General features: G+C 43.7%; 1 protein-coding gene across 4 annotated transcripts; it reads right to left on the bottom strand.

Moving 5' to 3' along the window:
• Positions 1-900: 900 nt before the first annotated feature.
• LOC135524021 (disintegrin and metalloproteinase domain-containing protein 8-like) lies at positions 901-18,302 on the bottom strand. Of its 4 annotated transcripts, none has more exons than XM_064951135.1 (23): positions 18,162-18,302; positions 17,747-17,875; positions 17,539-17,612; positions 17,375-17,453; positions 17,193-17,269; positions 16,574-16,772; positions 16,389-16,454; positions 15,594-15,656; positions 15,181-15,350; positions 14,729-14,953; positions 12,484-12,661; positions 10,730-10,819; positions 10,004-10,199; positions 9,607-9,709; positions 9,249-9,414; positions 9,068-9,148; positions 8,890-8,974; positions 8,631-8,751; positions 8,335-8,509; positions 2,429-2,476; positions 2,251-2,301; positions 2,049-2,120; positions 901-1,881 (listed from the first exon to the last, which is right to left on the bottom strand). In XM_064951135.1, exons 2-23 carry the CDS (start codon positions 17,867-17,869, stop codon positions 1,819-1,821), a joined length of 2,505 nt encoding a protein of 834 aa, XP_064807207.1. In that variant the 5' UTR covers positions 17,870-17,875; positions 18,162-18,302; the 3' UTR covers positions 901-1,818. The 4 variants fall into 4 exon arrangements, with proteins under 4 accessions (XP_064807207.1, XP_064807205.1, XP_064807206.1 ...); XM_064951133.1 differs by having other exon boundaries at positions 17,747-17,853; XM_064951134.1 differs by having other exon boundaries at positions 901-1,878; positions 17,747-17,853.
• Positions 18,303-18,398: the final 96 nt, after the last annotated feature.

Here is an 18,398-nt window from a genome sequence, read left to right as displayed (position 1 = left end):
GTAGGATGAGTGACCACTTTTAATGTCACTTGTGGTGAGCGGTTTGGGCGGTCAAGGTATAGGACCCCCGTCTCGGCTGTGTTTGTGCTGACCATAAGGACGTTCCTGTGCTCTTGCAGTATGACCTCATGTAGCACGGTGAGGTGTAACTCCTTGAAGGTGTTGCATGGGTGGCACACCTCCAGCAAAGGCCTTTAACTGAGACCAATAGCTGACCTCCCCTCGAGAGCTGCTTAAACTCAGGAAAGGGGCATAGGATGTGTTCTTCTCCTTCACAGTAAGGAATATAATATAATTCTTAGGCTTGTTTTAATTCGATTGTTGCTGCTTACCACAAAAAGAGCTGTAACTGGCTTGTTTGTCAAGTTCACTGGTCAGGAACATGTTGGTGGTACCCAGGCGACGTGGTTATTTCCGGTTAACTTCCCTCGTCCTGGTAGTGTCAACATTGTGAACAGAGTGGCATTGGGGTTATGGTATGGGCAGGCATAAGCTATCCTGAGGCCCATTGTCGTGCCATTCATCTAAACGACACTACGTTTTTTCCAAGGTATCCTTGACCATCTGATGCATATCGATGTTCCCAGTCATGTGAAATCTATAGACTAGGACCTAATGAATTTATTTAAATTGACTGATTTCCTTATATGAACTGTAACTAAGTAAAATCTTTGAAATTGTTTCATGTTGCGTTTATATTTTTGTTTGTACAATTCTCTTATCCGAAACAGATTACTAATTTCTGTAGCACTTATCAATAGCTGTTGTCAAGTTGTAAATTATAGTGCATAGAGAGAATAGTGTTATTTCCATCCACTTGGAACCGGTAGGTTTGCTAGACATTATTCATGGTTTCCTCGCATGTAAAGGTGGTGGAATCATTAGGGAATTAAGTCAAGGTCAGAATATGGCATATCTGTAGACACACCTTCATTTATTCAATGTCTACCCAAACTGAATAGGAGGTGAATAGCATGCTATTCTCCTGCTTAAGTTCAAGGTCAGAATACGCATAGAGAAAAGTGCAGAAAAGGGAATTACGTTCCATTTATGTGCTTAACTCGGGTCGGAATCTGTCCCTTAAAATCACCCAGAAAGACTCACAGCTGTAATCGTTGTAAAAGGTGATTCTAACATGTATTGACTCAGGAGGTTGAATACTTATCTAAATCAAGATATTCCACTTTGACATTAGATTTGTGTAGATTGTTGACAATAAATGACAATTAAATCCATTTATATCCCACTTTGTAACAACAAAATGTGGAAAAGGTCAAGAGGTGTGAATACTTTCTGAAGGTACTATACCTCTCTCATGTACCATTCATTTGTAATATCTTGAAAAAAGAACTAACATCAATGTAATACTTATTTTTTTAAAGGCACACTGGCTTGAGATCATGAAACAGTAAATTAACATTCATAAGTACAAGAATTCCAAAATAGAATTAGGCTCTCCCCCTTGTAAAAAGTGCAAACAGAGGCAACCTATAAAAACAAGTGAAACTGCTAGGTTCATGTCAAAGGGAATGGTCTATTGTAACATGTTTTTTTTTTTACATACAATAATTGAAGAAAGAAAAACACTGCATGAGAAATGCACCAGCAATCTGTTCCAGCATTTTCCAAACCACTTTTCCACAGTGGTTGAGAAGCACATTCTGAGACATCACTATGTTGATGTTGAGTTTTCAAAGACATTCTCCACAGTTGATATTAGGCTCGGTCATTCAGGACCTCCTAGAGTCTGAAACAAGAACTGGGCTCATCAAAGGTCTGTCTTCCTATGAGTCAACATACTGCTACATGCAGTAGTCATCATTGACGTGGCATGGGGGGAGGCTTCAGTACAATCTTGTGGCTTGCTCCTCCTGAGGTCTGCTGAACACACAGGGATCAGTTAGACGGCCATCTTGAAACATGCCCTTCAATTCTGGTTTCATAAGGAATTACCAACAAAGTAATTTTTTTATTTGACTTTCGTGCAATGTCATGATTTCAGGAGACAAAAGACATGACTACAATATGTGTGTTAAATGAACACTTACTTGTGGGTATTTCATGGGTACCATTGGTGCTGTGGCCTTGACTGGTGGCACTGGGACAACATGCTTGATTTTCTAACAGAACAATATACACCAATTGATAATGAGTTCATGATAAGACTGTGTAGAGACCATGAAGTTAATTGTTATACAGTTGTTATTAAATGTCAACATGTTATTAACTGTAATGGCTGAAATGACTTACCGTTGTGCTACTCAGAGTCGGCAAAGGCTTTGATGGAGGTAGGGGTTTAGTCTGATAAAAAAAAAATAGAATAAAGAAAATGTTTGTACAAGTTTGGTACGTCAGTATACAGTACATTTCTAAGATTCCTGAGTTTAGTCACATGATATGTTTCAGTATTTCAATTGACATAGCTCACCGGTTCAATGCAAGACTGTGGCAGCACTGCAGGCAAGCTCTTTGGTGGCTGGAAGACAAAATATTGTTCTCCGCTTAGTCAGCATTTATTTTCCTTTCCAAATATCCTTAGTCTACTCAAAACATAGCCTGCCAAAAGTAAAGTGGGTATCTCTATGAGTTCAGCAGCTGTTTAAATTCTTGTTGATATTATTATATATTACATAGGAACTACATACAGTTGAAGTTTACATAGACCTTAGCCAAATACATGTAAACTCAGTTTTTCACAATTCCTGACATTTAATCCAAGTAAAAATTCCCTGTTTTAGGTAAATTAGGATCACCACTTCATTATAAGAATGTGAAATGTCAGAATAATAGTAGATAGGATTTATTTGAGCTTTTATTTCTTTCATCACATTCCCAGTGGGTCAGAAGTTTACATACACTAAATTGGTATTTGATAGCATTGCCTTTAAATTGTTTAACTTGGGTCAGAAATTTTGGGGAGTCACAAGCTTCCCACAATAATTTGGGTGAATTTCGGCCCATTCCTCCTGACAGACATGGTATAACTGAGTCAGTTTTGTAGGCCTCCTTCCTCACAAACACTGTTTCAGTTCTACCCACCAATTTTCTATGGGATTAAGGTCAGGGCTTTGTGATGGCCACTCCAATACCTCGATTTAGTTGTCCTTAAGCCATTTTGCCACAACTTTGGAAGTATGCTTGGGGTCATTGTCCATTTGGAAGACCCATTTGCAACCAAGCTTTAACTTCCTGACTGATGTCTTGAGATGTTGCTTCAATATATCCAAATAATTTTCCTCCCTCATGATGCCATCTATTTTGTGAAGTGCACCAGTCCCTCCTGCAGCAAAGCACCCCCACAACATGATGCTGCCACCCCCGTGCTTCACGGTTGGGATGGTGTTCTTCAGCGTGCAAGCCTCCCCCTTTTTCCTCTAAAGATAATGATGGTCATTATGGCCAAACAGTTCTATTTTTGTTTCATCAGATCAGAGGACATTTCTCCAAAATGTACGATCTTTGTCCCCATGTGCAGTTGCACAATACTTCCGGGTTGGAGCGAGCGGTCGCATCTACACTTCGGTCCGCAGGTAGTATAACTTTTCATTACATTTCATTATAGTACAACGGTTTGATTTCATCGTCCTAACGTAGTCTACACTGCTATCTGCCCAGCAGCTAGCTAACGTCCACCGTCTACCGAATACCAGCACTGTAGTAACTATTACACTCAACTGAACGACTTGATTAGTGTAGTGTTAGCTAGCTACATAGTTGTCTTTGCTGTCTTCGTATCCAAGATAATTGTGTAGTTTAGAGTGTGTAGACTTAGAGTGATTATCTTAATTTACCGAGGTTAGCTAGCCAGCTATTTGTCGTCCTTAATGTAGGAGATACTGCTAGCTAGCTTGCCAACAGCTAGCCAACATCTACCGAATAGAACGTCAACAACCCGGTCAACATTACGCTTCGCTCCACAGGTAGTATCACATTTTCATTTCACTTCATTACAGTACAACGGTTTGATTTGTTTGATCGTAGCTAGCTAGCTACATAGCCGTCTTTGTATCAATGACAATTGTGTAGTCTAGAGCGATTTTCTAGGTTAGCTAGCCAGCTATTGTCGTTCTTTTAACGTAACGTAACGTAATCAACACTGCTAGCTAGCCAGCTAGCCCCCGAATAGCAGCACTGTAGAAACTATTACACTCAACGGAACGACTTGATTAGTGTAGTGTCAACAACGCAGCCACTGCCAGCTAGCCTACAAAGTCAACAACGCAGCCACTGCCAGCTAGCCTACTCCAGCAGTACTGTATCATTTCAATCATTTTAGTCAATAAGATTCTTGCTACGTAAGCTTAACTTTCTGAACATTCGAGGCGTGTAGTCCACTTGTCATTCCAATCTCCTTTGCATTAGCGTAGCCTCTTCTGTAGCCTGTCAACTATGTGTCTATCTATCCCTGTTCTCTCCTCTCTGCACAGACCATACAAACGCTCCACACCGCGTGGCCGCGGCCACCCTAATCTGGTGGTCCCAGCGCGCACGACCCACGTGGAGTTCCAGGTCTCCGGTAGCCTCTGGAACTGCCGATCTGCGGCCAACAAGGCAGAGTTCATCTCAGCCTATGCCTCCCTCCAGTCCCTCGACTTCTTGGCACTGACGGAAACATGGATCACCACAGATAACACTGCTACTCCTACTGCTCTCTCTTCGTCCGCCCACGTGTTCTCGCACACCCCGAGAGCTTCTGGTCAGCGGGGTGGTGGCACCGGGATCCTCATCTCTCCCAAGTGGTCATTCTCTCTTTCTCCCCTTACCCATCTGTCTATCGCCTCCTTTGAATTCCATGCTGTCACAGTTACCAGCCCTTTCAAGCTTAACATCCTTATCATTTATCGCCCTCCAGGTTCCCTCGGAGAGTTCATCAATGAGCTTGATGCCTTGATAAGCTCCTTTCCTGAGGACGGATCACCTCTCACAGTCCTGGGCGACTTTAACCTCCCCACGTCTACCTTTGACTCATTCCTCTCTGCCTCCTTCTTTCCACTCCTCTCCTCTTTTGACCTCACCCTCTCACCTTCCCCCCCTACTCACAAGGCAGGCAATACGCTCGACCTCATCTTTACTAGATGCTGTTCTTCCACTAACCTCATTGCAACTCCCCTCCAAGTCTCCGACCACTACCTTGTATCTTTTTCCCTCTCGCTCTCATCCAACACTTCCCACACTGCCCCTACTCGGATGGTATCGCGCCGTCCCAACCTTCGCTCTCTCTCCCCTTCAACTCTCTCCTCTTCCATCCTATCATCTCTTCCCTCTGCTCAAACCTTCTCCAACCTATCTCCTGATTCTGCCTCCTCAACCCTCCTCTCTTCCCTTTCTGCATCCTTTGACTCTCTATGTCCCCTATCCTCCAGGCCGGCTCGGTCCTCCCCTCCCGCTCCGTGGCTCGACGACTCATTGCGAGCTCACAGAACAGGGCTCCGGGCAGCCGAGCGGAAATGGAGGAAAACTCGCCTCCCTGCGGACCTGGCATCCTTTCACTCCCTCCTCTCTACATTTTCCTCCTCTGTCTCTGCTGCTAAAGCCACTTTCTACCACTCTAAATTCCAAGCATCTGCCTCTAACCCTAGGAAGCTCTTTGCCACCTTCTCCTCCCTCCTGAATCCTCCTCCCCCCCCTCCTCCCTCTCTGCAGATGACTTCGTCAACCATTTTGAAAAGAAGGTCGACGACATCCGATCCTCGTTTGCTAAGTCAAACGACACCGCTGGTTCTGCTCACACTGCCCTACCCTGTGCTCTGACCTCTTTCTCCCCTCTCTCTCCAGATGAAATCTCGCTTCTTGTGACGGCCGGCCGCCCAACAACCTGCCCGCTTGACCCTATCCCCTCCTCTCTTCTCCAGACCATTTCCGGAGACCTTCTCCCTTACCTCACCTCGCTCATCAACTCATCCCTGACCGCTGGCTACGTCCCTTCCGTCTTCAAGAGAGCGAGAGTTGCACCCCTTCTGAAAAAACCTACACTCGATCCCTCCGATGTCAACAACTACAGACCAGTATCCCTTCTTTCTTTTCTCTCCAAAACTCTTGAACGTGCCGTCCTTGGCCAGCTCTCCCGCTATCTCTCTCAGAATGACCTTCTTGATCCAAATCAGTCAGGTTTCAAGACTAGTCATTCAACTGAGACTGCTCTTCTCTGTATCACGGAGGCGCTCCGCACTGCTAAAGCTAACTCTCTCTCCTCTGCTCTCATCCTTCTAGACCTATCGGCTGCCTTCGATACTGTGAACCATCAGATCCTCCTCTCCACCCTCTCCGAGTTGGGCATCTCCGGTGCGGCCCACGCTTGGATTGCATCCTACCTGACAGGTCGCTCCTACCAGGTGGCGTGGCGAGAATCTGTCTCCTCACCACGCGCTCTCACCACTGGTGTCCCCCAGGGCTCTGTTCTAGGCCCTCTCCTATTCTCGCTATACACCAAGTCACTTGGCTCTGTCATAACCTCACATGGTCTCTCCTATCATTGCTATGCAGACGACACACAATTAATCTTCTCCTTTCCCCCTTCTGATGACCAGGTGGCGAATCGCATCTCTGCATGTCTGGCAGACATATCAGTGTGGATGACGGATCACCACCTCAAGCTGAACCTCGGCAAGACGGAGCTGCTCTTCCTCCCGGGGAAGGACTGCCCGTTCCATGATCTCGCCATCACGGTTGACAACTCCATTGTGTCCTCCTCCCAGAGCGCTAAGAACCTTGGCGTGATCCTGGACAACACCCTGTCGTTCTCAACTAACATCAAGGCGGTGGCCCGTTCCTGTAGGTTCATGCTCTACAACATCCGCAGAGTACGACCCTGCCTCACACAGGAAGCGGCGCAGGTCCTAATCCAGGCACTTGTCATCTCCCGTCTGGATTACTGCAACTCGCTGTTGGCTGGGCTCCCTGCCTGTGCCATTAAACCCCTACAACTCATCCAGAACGCCGCAGCCCGTCTGGTGTTCAACCTTCCCAAGTTCTCTCACGTCACCCCGCTCCTCCGCTCTCTCCACTGGCTTCCAGTTGAAGCTCGCATCCGCTACAAGACCATGGTGCTTGCCTACGGAGCTGTGAGGGGAACGGCACCGCAGTACCTCCAGGCTCTGATCAGGCCCTACACCCAAACAAGGGCACTGCATTCATCCACCTCTGGCCTGCTCGCCTCCCTACCACTGAGGAAGTACAGTTCCCGCTCAGCCCAGTCAAAACTGTTCGCTGCTCTGGCCCCCCAATGGTGGAACAAACTCCCTCACGACGCCAGGACAGCGGAGTCAATCACCACCTTCCGGAGACACCTGAAACCCCACCTCTTTAAGGAATACCTAGGATAGGATAAAGTAATCCTTCTCACCCCCCCCCTTAAATGATTTAGATGCACTATTGTAAAGTGGCTGTTCCACTGGATGTCATAAGGTGAATTCACCAATTTGTAAGTCAAATGACTTAAATGTAAATGTAAATGTTGCAAACCGTAGTCTGGCTTTTTTATGGCGGTTTTGGAGCAGTGGCTTCCTCCTTGCTGAGCGGCCTTTCAGGTTATGTCGATATAGGACTCGTTTTACTGTGGATATAGATACTTTTGTACATGTTTCCTCCAGCATCTTCACAAGGTCCTTTGCTGTTGTTCTGGGATTGATTTGCACTTTTCGCACCAAAGTAAGTTCATCTCTAGGAGACAGAACGCTTCTCCTTCCTGAGAGGTATGACAGCTGCGTGGTCCCATGGTGTTTATACTTGCGTACTATTGTTTGTACAGATGAACGTGGTACCTTCAGGCATTTGGAAATTGCTCCCAAGGATGAACCCGACTTGTGGAATTCTACAATTTGTTTTCTGAGGTCTTGGCTGATTTCTTTTGATTTTCCCATGATAATCAAGCAAAGAGGCATTGAGTTTGAAGGTAGGCCTTGAAATACATCCACAGGTACACCTCCAATTGACTCAAATGATGTCAATTAGCCTATCAGAAGCTTCTAAAGCCATTACAAAATTTTCTGGAATTTTTCAAGCTGTTTAAAGGCACTGTCAATTTAGTCTATGTAAATTCAACTGGAATTGTGATACAGTAAATTATAAGTGAAATAATCTGTCTGTAAACAATTGTTGGAACAATTACTTTGTGTCATGCACAAAGTAGATGTCCTAACCGACTTGCCAAAACTATAGTTCGTTAACAAGAAATTTGTGGAGTGGTTGAAAAATGAGTTTTAATGACTCCAACCTAAGTGTATGTAAACTTCCGACTTCAACTGCATATGTATAACGTGATACTACAAATGACTCCACATAAGGCCTTTATCAATCTGCCTGGACTAGTGATAATGTTGTGGTAATGTAGCTCACCTGTGGAGGGGGTCTGGAAGGGACCACAGTGACAAACAGAGGGATGCAGGCTTGTGTTGCAGATGTCTCCATGAAGGTGGGTTGGCTGATTTGGGGGGGCTTGCTAAGAGGATTACCCTTCCCACTCCGCTCCTGGAACATTGGGTTCAACTGGCCCGGAGTAGAGTGGACTGCCCTTCAAATACAGATCAATACATAACACATCAATATGTTGATTGTGTACCAAATCATTTGAAATGACCACTGAAGAGGCATTCACAAAAAAAAATAATAATACGTTGGCGGAAAAACCTCACCTTTTGGAAATGTAGTTCTCTCTTTTGTCCTTCTTGCAGCACATCAGTCCTGCAACCAGGAAAGTGAGCAGCAACAAGACAGCTATTGCTGCAGAGACACCAGCTACCACCCCAAATTGGTCTGCAAAACCAAAACATTACTAATCATTAAAAGATGTCCATTTTTATCAACTGTTCAGGTTTACCTTTACAAAATGTAACACATAATATGAAATACATAAACCACAATGCATGTCACAACAGAGTGAATGAGGCATACCTTGAGGCAAGTCTGAATACTTGACGTCACAGTAGGGTGGAGCCCAACCTGGGTTACAGTGGCACTGTCCCTTGTTGTTGCACACCTAACAAAAGAGAGCCATGATTGTGATGACAATGTTCAAACAATTCTAGCGGAAGTTTAGTAACAACTCAAAATCAACAATCAATGCACTCACCCCATTGTTGTGGCATTTTGATGAACAGTCCTCCGTTTTACCATAGACTTTGACATCTTGACATTTGTGATCATAGCAAACCTATGGAAACAAAGATGAATTGTTCACTTCCTTTGCACACTCATATAAATTCCAATAAGGCCCTCTCAAGGGATGATTTGGAATTCAGAAACAGTCTTACCTCATTCATTCCACATTTGGTTCCTGTTGGGACCATGTCGAGGGCTCTTATCTTATCCTGGTCCACTGCTATGTTGCATGTTCCCCTCATTGTATAGGAGGCCTTCTGCCCAGTGATGGGATACTCATCCCCTCCCGAACAAAATAGTGTTCCACATTTTATATTCCTAGGAGAAGAAAATAATATGACAATGTCTTTCTTAACAACACAAACTTACGGATGTCTTCTTATAGCTGTTTTCTATTATTTGTAAATTGCCTTGGGAGGAACATTGTGTGATCATATTGTGAAGTGAAATGTCAGGAAATGGAAATGTCAAAACACAGGAAGTCAATGTGACAGATGGGAGTGGACATACTGTGGAGTGCAACGCACAAAGCCGTATTTGGTCCTTCCGCAGTGGGCACCTTCAATGCCACCCAGGTTTAGATTAAAGCAGGAATCCGTGCCTACTTGTGCAGCTAGAAGATAAGAGAGATGAGAGTTCTGATTCTTGGTTCCACAGGATATGACAGGAATTCTTACTGCAGATTATCATCATTGCACAAATCACAATATGACGTTTAACTTGCACTAACTGAATGAGATTATATCTAGGCCTATTTTGTTTCTGGAAGGGTTCTGCTTTGTGTTAATGAAATAACATCATACGGTTATGGATAGTTGCGCTATGTCGTAACTAGTGTAGTGTAAATGAATAGATAATTGATAAGAAACATCATTGGCTATGTACTTAAAACAGTAAAGACAAGTACCTGGTCCCCATAGTCTCTTGCAGTGTTGCTGAAGTGTTGGGCATTGCCCATTGTAGCAGTACCCCTGACTATAGTTGCAAGGTTTCCCGTTCATTTTAAAGGTATCTTCTGGGCAATGCTCTGAAGTTCCAGTGCAATACTCTGCCAGGTCACAATCACTGGAAGCTGCTCTACACAAACTGGTTGCCTGTTTAAGCTGAAGGTTGAATGTAGAACAAATAGTTCAGTGGTTGAGTAAGTAACTTCCTAACAGATTAATAGTTAATACAGCTAACATAAATGTCTGCTGAAAATCGGACACTACTACTACAGCAAAGTGTATGATTCTTGGTTAGATGCCAAGTCTGGTGGTTCATACAGTACAGATTTTATTTGATGACTGATTAGGCCCGCTTTTTACAGTCCCCTGACTGTCATATTGGAAGGAGGAAGGATATGGACAGTACAGTATAGGGAAACACATTATTGCTAGTATCCCAACCCTGGTTTCTCAATCCACCCATCTGTTCTTTATGCAGCCGAACCCTACTTCTCATATGGCTATGTTCTTTTTTTTGTTGATGGTGGTTATTAGTTGCTGTTGGTTGGGTGTGTCTGTCTGAGTCGTGGTGAGCAGAGAGAGATCAGAGATGGACGTTACCAGCTGGTCTGAGTCATTCAATCATATGTTTAATAAAGCACCCAGATTTGAATATGGTTTTATTTAAAGATCAAAAATGCACTTACTTGGCAGTTTTCGCAGCATGTTCCATGATCACAGCTGGATCCCTCAGTGAGGCGACAGGTTGTGGGGTCACAGCAGGGATTCTTACACTCCTGGGAGGGACAAAAGACACACCAGTCCGTGACAAAAGACAAAATAACTATTTTATCTTACCACTGTCAAATGAATTATTTATAAAAGTCAGTCACCCAAAAAATGTCATTTACAATGCAAAGCATTCATGCATGTGTATATTTTGTCTCCCTTTCATATGTGTCATCCTTATAACAAAGCCAAACCTTTGATTGAGTCAGAGGAATAGTGTAAGACAATATAATCAATGGCAGTGTACATGCAGTACCAGTCAAAAGTTTGGGCACTGCTACTCATTCAAAGGTTTTATATTTTTCAAAGTAGCCACACTTTGCCTTGACGACAGCTTTGCACAGTCTTGGCATTCTCTCAACCAGCTTCATGAGGAATGCTTTTCCAACAGTCTTGAAGGAGTTCCCACATATGCTGAGCACTTGTTGGCTGCTTTTCCTTCACTCTGAGGTCCAACTTATCCCAAACCATCTCAATTGGGTTGAGGTCGGGTGACTGCAGAGGCCAGGTCCTCTGATGCAGCACTCCATCACTCTCTTTAGTCAAATAGCCCTTACACAGCCTGGAGGTGTGTTGGGTCATTGTCCTGTTGAAAAACAAATGATAGTCCCGCTTAGCACAAACCAGATGGGATGGCGTATGCTGCTGAGGGTTGTGGTAGCCATGCTGTTTAAGTGTGCCTGGAATTCTAAATAAATCACAGACAGAGTCACTAGCAAAGCACCCCCACACCTCCTCCTCAATGCTTCATGGTGGGAACCAGACATGCGGAGAACATTCGTTCACCTACTCTGCATCTGACAAAGACACGGAGGTTGGAACCAAAAATCTCAAATTTGGACCCATCAGACCAAAGGACAGATTTCAACCGGTCTAATGTCCATTGCTCGCATTTCTTGGCCCAAGAAAATCTCTTCTTCTCATTGGTGTCCTTTAGTAGTGGTTTCTTTGAAGCAATTGGACCATGAAGGCCTGATTCACGCAGTCTCCTCTGAACAGTTTATGTTGAGATGTGTATATTACTTGAACTATGTGAAGCATTTATTTGGGCTGCAATCTGAGGTGGAGTTAACTCTAATGAACTTATCCTCTACAGCAGAAGTAACTCTGGGTCTTCCTTTCCTGTGGCGGTCCTCATGAGAGCCAGTTTCATCATAGCGCTTGATGGTTTTTGCAACTACACTTGAAGAGTTATTGACATTTTCTGGATTGATTGACCATCATGTCTTAAAGTAATGATGGACTGTCGTTTATCTTTGCTTATTTGACTTGGTCTTTTACTAAATAGGGCTATATTTTGTAAACCACCACTACCTTGTCACAACTGATTGTCTCAAACGCATTACGAAGGAAAGAAATTCCACAAATGAACTTTTAACAAGACACACTTGTTAATTGAAATGCATTCATGAAGCTGGTTGAGAGAATGCCAAGAGTGTGCAAAGCTGTGTTCAAGGCGAAGGGTGGCTACATTGAAGAATCTCAAATATAAAATATATTTTTATTTGTTTAACACTTTTTTGGTTACTACATGATTCCATGTGTTATTTCATAGTTTTGATGTCTTGACTATTATTCTACAATGTAGAAAATAGTACAAATAAAGAAAAACCCTGCAATGATTAGGTGTGTCCAAACTTTTGACTGGTACTGTACATGGAGCCTGACTAACCTCCACAGTTCCACAGTCACACTCCTCTCCAGGGTCCAGGAAGGCATTGCCACAGGCAGTCCCCACATACAGCTTGTCAGAGCCGGGTGTGTCCTGCAGACAGCTGGGATTGGCTCTCTCCAGGAAGTCACTCAGCTGCTCCTGACTGCAGCCACTGAACAGCTCTGGGTACACTGACCTGAAGGTGTGGGAATGATAGCTCACTTTAGAATGACTAACATAATAGCATAGGAAATGATGGCTCACTTTAGAATGACTAACATAATAACATAGGAAATTACTCAGTGTGTCAATGTGTCACGGACCAGGATGTCTTGCTCCCAAGCAGACTAAACAACTTTTTGCTCGCTTTGAGGACAATACAGTGCCACCGACACGGCCTGCTACCAAAACCTGCGGGCTCTCCTTCACTGCAGCCGACTTGAGTAAAACATTTAAACGTGTTAACCCTCGCAAGGCTGCAGGCCCAGACGGCATCCCCAGACGCGTCCTCAGAGCATGCGCAGACCAGCAGGCTGGTGTGTTTACGGACATATTCAATCAATCCTTATCCCAGTCTGCTGTTCCCACATGCTTCAAGAGGGCCACCATTGTTCCTGTTCCCAAGAAAACTAAGGTAACTGAGCTAAACGACTACCGCCCCGTAGCACTCACTTCCGTCATCATGAAGTGCTTTGAGAGACTAGTCAAGGACCATATCACCTCCACCCTACCTGTCACCCTTGACCCACTCCATATTTGCTTACCGCCCCAATAGGTCCACAGACGACGCAATCGCAACCACACTGCACACTGCCCTAACCCACCTGGACAAGAGGAATACCTTTGTGAGAATGCTGTTCATTGACTCCAGCTCAGCATTTAACACCATAGTACCCTCCAAACTCGTCATCAAGCTCGAGACCCTGGGTCTCGACCCCGCCCTGTGCAACTGGGTACTGGACTTCCTTACCCCCAGGTGGTGAGGGTAGGTAACAACATCTTCACCCCGCTGATCCTCAACACTGGGGCCCCACAAGGGTGTGTTCTGAGCCCTCTTCTGTACTCCCTGTTCACCCACGACTGCGTGGCCATGCACGCCTCCAACTCAATCATCAAGTTTGCGGACGACACTACAGTGGTAGGCTTGATTACCAACGACGAGACGGCCTACAGGGAGGAGGTGAGGGCCCTCGGAGTGTGGTGTCAGGAAAATAACCTCACACACAACGTCAACAAAACAAAGGAGATGATTGTGGACTTCAGGAAACAGCAGAGGGAGCACCCCCCTATCCACATCGATGGGACAGTAGTGGAGAGGGTAGTAAGTTTTAAGTTCCTCGGCGTACACATCACGGACAAACTGAATTGGTCCACCCACACAGACAGCGTTGTGAAGAAGGCGCAGCAGTGCCTCTTCAACCAAAGGAGGCTGAAGAAATTCGGCTTGTCACCAAAAGCACTCACAAACTTCTACAGATGCACAATCCAGAGCATCCTGTCGGGCTGTATCACCGCCTGGTACGGCAACTGCTCCGCCCACAACCGTAAAGCTCTCCAGAGGGTAATGAGGTCTGCACAACGCATCACCGGGGCAAACTACCTGCCCTCCAGGACACCTACACCACCCGATGTCACAGGAAGGCCATAAAGATCATCAAGGATAACAACCACCCTAGCCACTGCCTGTTCACCCCGCTATCATCCAGAAGGTGAGGTTTAGTACAGGTGCATCAAAGCAGGGACCGAGAGACTGAAAAACAGCTTCTATCTCAAGGCCATCAGACTGTTAAACAGCCACCATTAACATTGAGTTGCTGCTGCCAACATACAGACTCAGCTCCAGCCTCTTTAATAATGGAAATTGATGGAAATTGATGTAAAAATGTATCACTAGCCACTTTAAACAATGCCACTTAATATAATGTTTACATACCCTACATTACTCATCTCATATGTATGTATATACTGTACTCTATACCATCTACTGCATCTTCCCTATGCCGTTCTGTACCATCACACATTCATATATCTTTATGTACATATTCTTTATCCCTTTACACTTGAGTGTATAAGGTAGTAGTTGTGGAATTGTTAGGTTAGATTACTCGTTGGTTATTACTGCATTGTCGGAACTAGAAGCACAAGCATTTCGCTACACTTGCATTAACATCTAACATCTAACCCTAACCATGTGTATGTGACAAATATTTGTTTTATTTATTTTGTGAGTAATTGTGTAACATATGAGTGTTTTTGTCTTTACCTGAGCCGATCTGCCATGACACAGTTGTCGTTGTACAGCGATGTCCCACAGGTGCAGCCTGAAGTATCATGGGACATGCCCAGGTTGTGGCCCATCTCATGAGCGATGGTCGAGGCAATGCCAATTGGGTTTCTATTGTGGTCCTGGTTGACTGCACCTGAACTTCCAGTGCACATGGCAAGTTTATTTGCCAGTCCGACAGTATCGCCCAAGAAATCTTTACCACTGTTAAAAACAACAAAATGTTGGGGAAAAGCTTTAGAATTTGTCCATCGTTCTAAAAAACGAGACATTTGTCCATCGTTCTAATTTTATGCATTAAAAACAACATTTTATATTTACATTTTTTACAGTACATAATATCAAACAATAATGTCATGGGAAAATTGTGATTAATTGCAATCCAGTTCCTTTCATCAACACAAAAAATAAAGATAAGGCTAATTACTCACGTGACAAACTGGGCATTGTCATGCTTTACCCTCTTTAGAAGGTCGTCTTGACGCCACTGGAGAAACCTATCCAGGGTGTTCTCAGGACTGGCTGTGACGTCAATGTGATCCCTGGTAGTCCACATCTCCAACCCCACCAGCATGACCCGGATGTTCAATGGCCGATACAACTAGGAAGCAGAGACGGCGATCTTTTCAATAACTCCTTCATGAATATAAGATACACGTACTAGAACTAGGTGGGAAAACTCCTGGCCCTAAACTCGGATTATAAACAGTAAGCAATTCAAGTGCCTATAACTAGAGCCTGGACCTGGTCAGGTAAATCTCCTGGCCCTAACTATGCTTATGCAGCCATTCACATACAAACATACAAAATGACACACAAGTAGATGACTTCCTTGAAAAGGTACCTTATCAACATGATTGGCAATTTCCAGCATCCGAGTTTTGGTTTCGCTTCCAAATATTTTGTACTGAAAAATAAAAAATACATATACTGAACAAAAATATAAATGCAACATGCAACCATTTTACTGAGTTATAGTTACATATAAGGAAATCAGACAATTTAAATAAATTCAGTAGTCTATGGTTTTCACATGACTGGGCAGCGGCGCAGACATGGGTGGGGGCCTGGGAGGGCACAGGCCCACCCACTTGGGAGCCAAGACCACCCACAAAAGGGCTTTATTATGGACAGAAATACTCCTCAGTTTCATCGGTTGTCCTGGTGACTGGTTTCAGACGATCCTGCAGGTGAAGAAGCTGGATGTGGAGGTCCTGGGCTGACGTGGTTACACATGGGGGGCCGGTGAGGCCGGTCGGATGTACTGCCAAATTCTCTAAAACAACGTTGGAGTGGTTTATGGTAGAGAATTTAACCTAAAATTCTCTGGCATCAGTTCTGGTGGACATTCCTGCAGTCAGCGTGCCAACTGCACACTCCCTCAAAACTTGAGACATCTGTGGTATTGTGTTGTGTGACAAAACTGCCCATTTTAGAGTGGCCTTTTATTATCCCCAGCACAAAGCGCACCTGTGTAATGATCGTGCTGTTTAAATCAGCTTCTTGATATGCCATGTGAATGGATTATCTTGGCAAAGGAGATATGCTCACTAACAGGGATGTAAATCACTTTGTGCACAAAATTTGAGGGCAAATGGAACATTTCAAACTATAAAATCTATGTTGATACATAATATACCTCTGTGTAGTCAGCCACCAGATACATCTCCACAAATCTTTGAGGTCCAGTGATGGGTTTACTTTTCTAAAATTAAAAAAGGGAGATAAGAAAACACTGGACTCACCTTACAAGATAACACTATCTTTGGATGTGTATTGTTGCAACTAAGTAACAAAAGGAAGCAGTAGTAAGTAACTGCATACCCAGCCTTTGGACTTGAAGAGGCCCGAGAGTCTGGGAGCCGGGCCCTGGTCGTGGTCATAGACCGTGCTGTCGTTGGAGTGACCACAGCTGGCCTTGTTGGTTCTGAGGTGCTCCTGCCTGTACAGAGCATGCTCCCCATCGGCAGAGTCTCCTAAAGGCTCAATCAAGTAGACCTTCTGCTCAGCCCTCACAAAGCCACTGGAAAGACACATCAGTGAGCGGTTTACTGGGTGTGGAATTGCAAGGTACGGACAATCGGTTTCTCCCCAATTAAAATAGCATTGTTACTCCAATTATATGATATAGTATGAATAATCAACATCAAAGGCAGTAAGCTATTCAGTATAGCAAATCTAATCATTGTCTTGTAGGTGAAATGCCAGCAGAGGCTACATCATAAAAGACAGGTACATTTCTAAATGTCTAAGACCACTTTCAAAAATAATTTCAACCACAAATGTCTCAGTGATTTGAATTACACATATGTGGAATTATAGCAATGTTGAATTTCTCAAACGAGAAGTTTGATTTCCTGAGAAATCTATTGATTGCCAACTAGTTCAGAAAGTTCAGAAACTGCCAATAGAAAACAGGAAATATGCAGAAATACTCACTTACCTAATGCCAGAACAGATTCCAACACTAACAGATGAATCTTCAATGCCTTGAATATGACCATGATAATAGCAGTGGTCCTAAAGGAAGTTTAAATTAGTAAAAGTATTGGTTTAGAGCTTCTCTTGACTGAAACAAAACAAAGTGACACACATCTGGGCTATTATATTTAATGGCTCCGATACCTCATAATTTGGAAATGTTGTCACCCGCTTTCCATCTTCGGAATAGTTTGTTTCAGTGTAATGCCTCCCAATAAGTTGCCTATGAAAAGAACAATTAAAATAACTGCTACTAAACTTGCTACCAAAACACATCTAGTAATTAGTGGATGGTTAAAATAATGTACCTATTTTTGTCAAGATGAATTGTGTGGTTCTCTCCAGAAATGGTTAATACATATTGTAGCCCATCAGGATAAACCTATAGGTAAGATGTTGTTGTCGACAATGAAACGTTGTTCTCCTCTTTATTGGGGATTTGAAATACTGTATTTCCCTAATTTACAGGAACTACTGTTACATAGTTATAGAGAAAAGACAACGGGATGTAAGCACCTGGTTTGAGAAAATGTTTCTTTTGACCCGACCAGTCAGTCTCTGAGGTCGGACGACATCGTAGCGCTCCACGTGATCTAATGTCCGTGCGCCCTTGACCAGTACAACTAAAAGAACAGACATCCAGACCTATTATAACGTTTATCTATTTCTTATAGTAATTGCTATTCATTTAAAGTCTAGACATGGATCATACGACGAGCATCAAACGAGTTCTAAACATTGCAATGTTATATATGTCAAATTGCGTTATTATCCTAACAGATGCGCTAATTAGGTCCTTATAAATACAGTACTGTACAGCAAAATAAACCTTTTTGTATTTCATTCAATTGTTCATAATTAGCCCATTATTTTATATTAAAAAAACTTCAGATAGTACATATTAAACCATAATTATATATGTTAAACTTACCACAATAGATGATGCATAACATGAATATATATAGAGTGTATCGCATGGCTGGAGCGTAATATCCCTGAGTTTCTCAAGTGTGCTGTATTGCACGGATACTGAACACAGACATTAAGCAGCTCTCTAAGGTACCAGTCCCGCCTCTCTGTTATGTAGCCTACGTTATCAGCAAAGGGCAGCCGTTGCGTGTAGTAATCATGACATCACATTTTACCGGAAAACCGGCCCAGATTATTA

The sequence above is a fragment of the Oncorhynchus masou genome, chromosome 31 (genome assembly GCF_036934945.1).
Source record: "Oncorhynchus masou masou isolate Uvic2021 chromosome 31, UVic_Omas_1.1, whole genome shotgun sequence".
Lineage (NCBI taxonomy): Eukaryota > Metazoa > Chordata > Actinopteri > Salmoniformes > Salmonidae > Oncorhynchus > Oncorhynchus masou.
Note: the sequence above shows the minus strand (reverse complement) of the source record. Positions and strands in the feature narration are given on the sequence as shown.

Bases quoted from the DNA above. Each gene is read 5' to 3' on its own strand.
- LOC135524021 (XM_064951133.1), bottom strand. From the start codon at position 18,207: ATGCGATACACTCTATATATATTCATGTTATGCATCATCTATTGTG. The intron at 14,954-15,180 runs GTGAGTAATTAG...TGTTTTTAACAG, and splicing joins GACAATGCCCAGTTTGTCAC to TGGTAAAGATTTCTTGGGCG. The intron at 10,820-12,483 runs GTTAGTCAGGCT...TGTCCCTCCCAG, and splicing joins GTGACTGTGGAACTGTGGAG to GAGTGTAAGAATCCCTGCTG.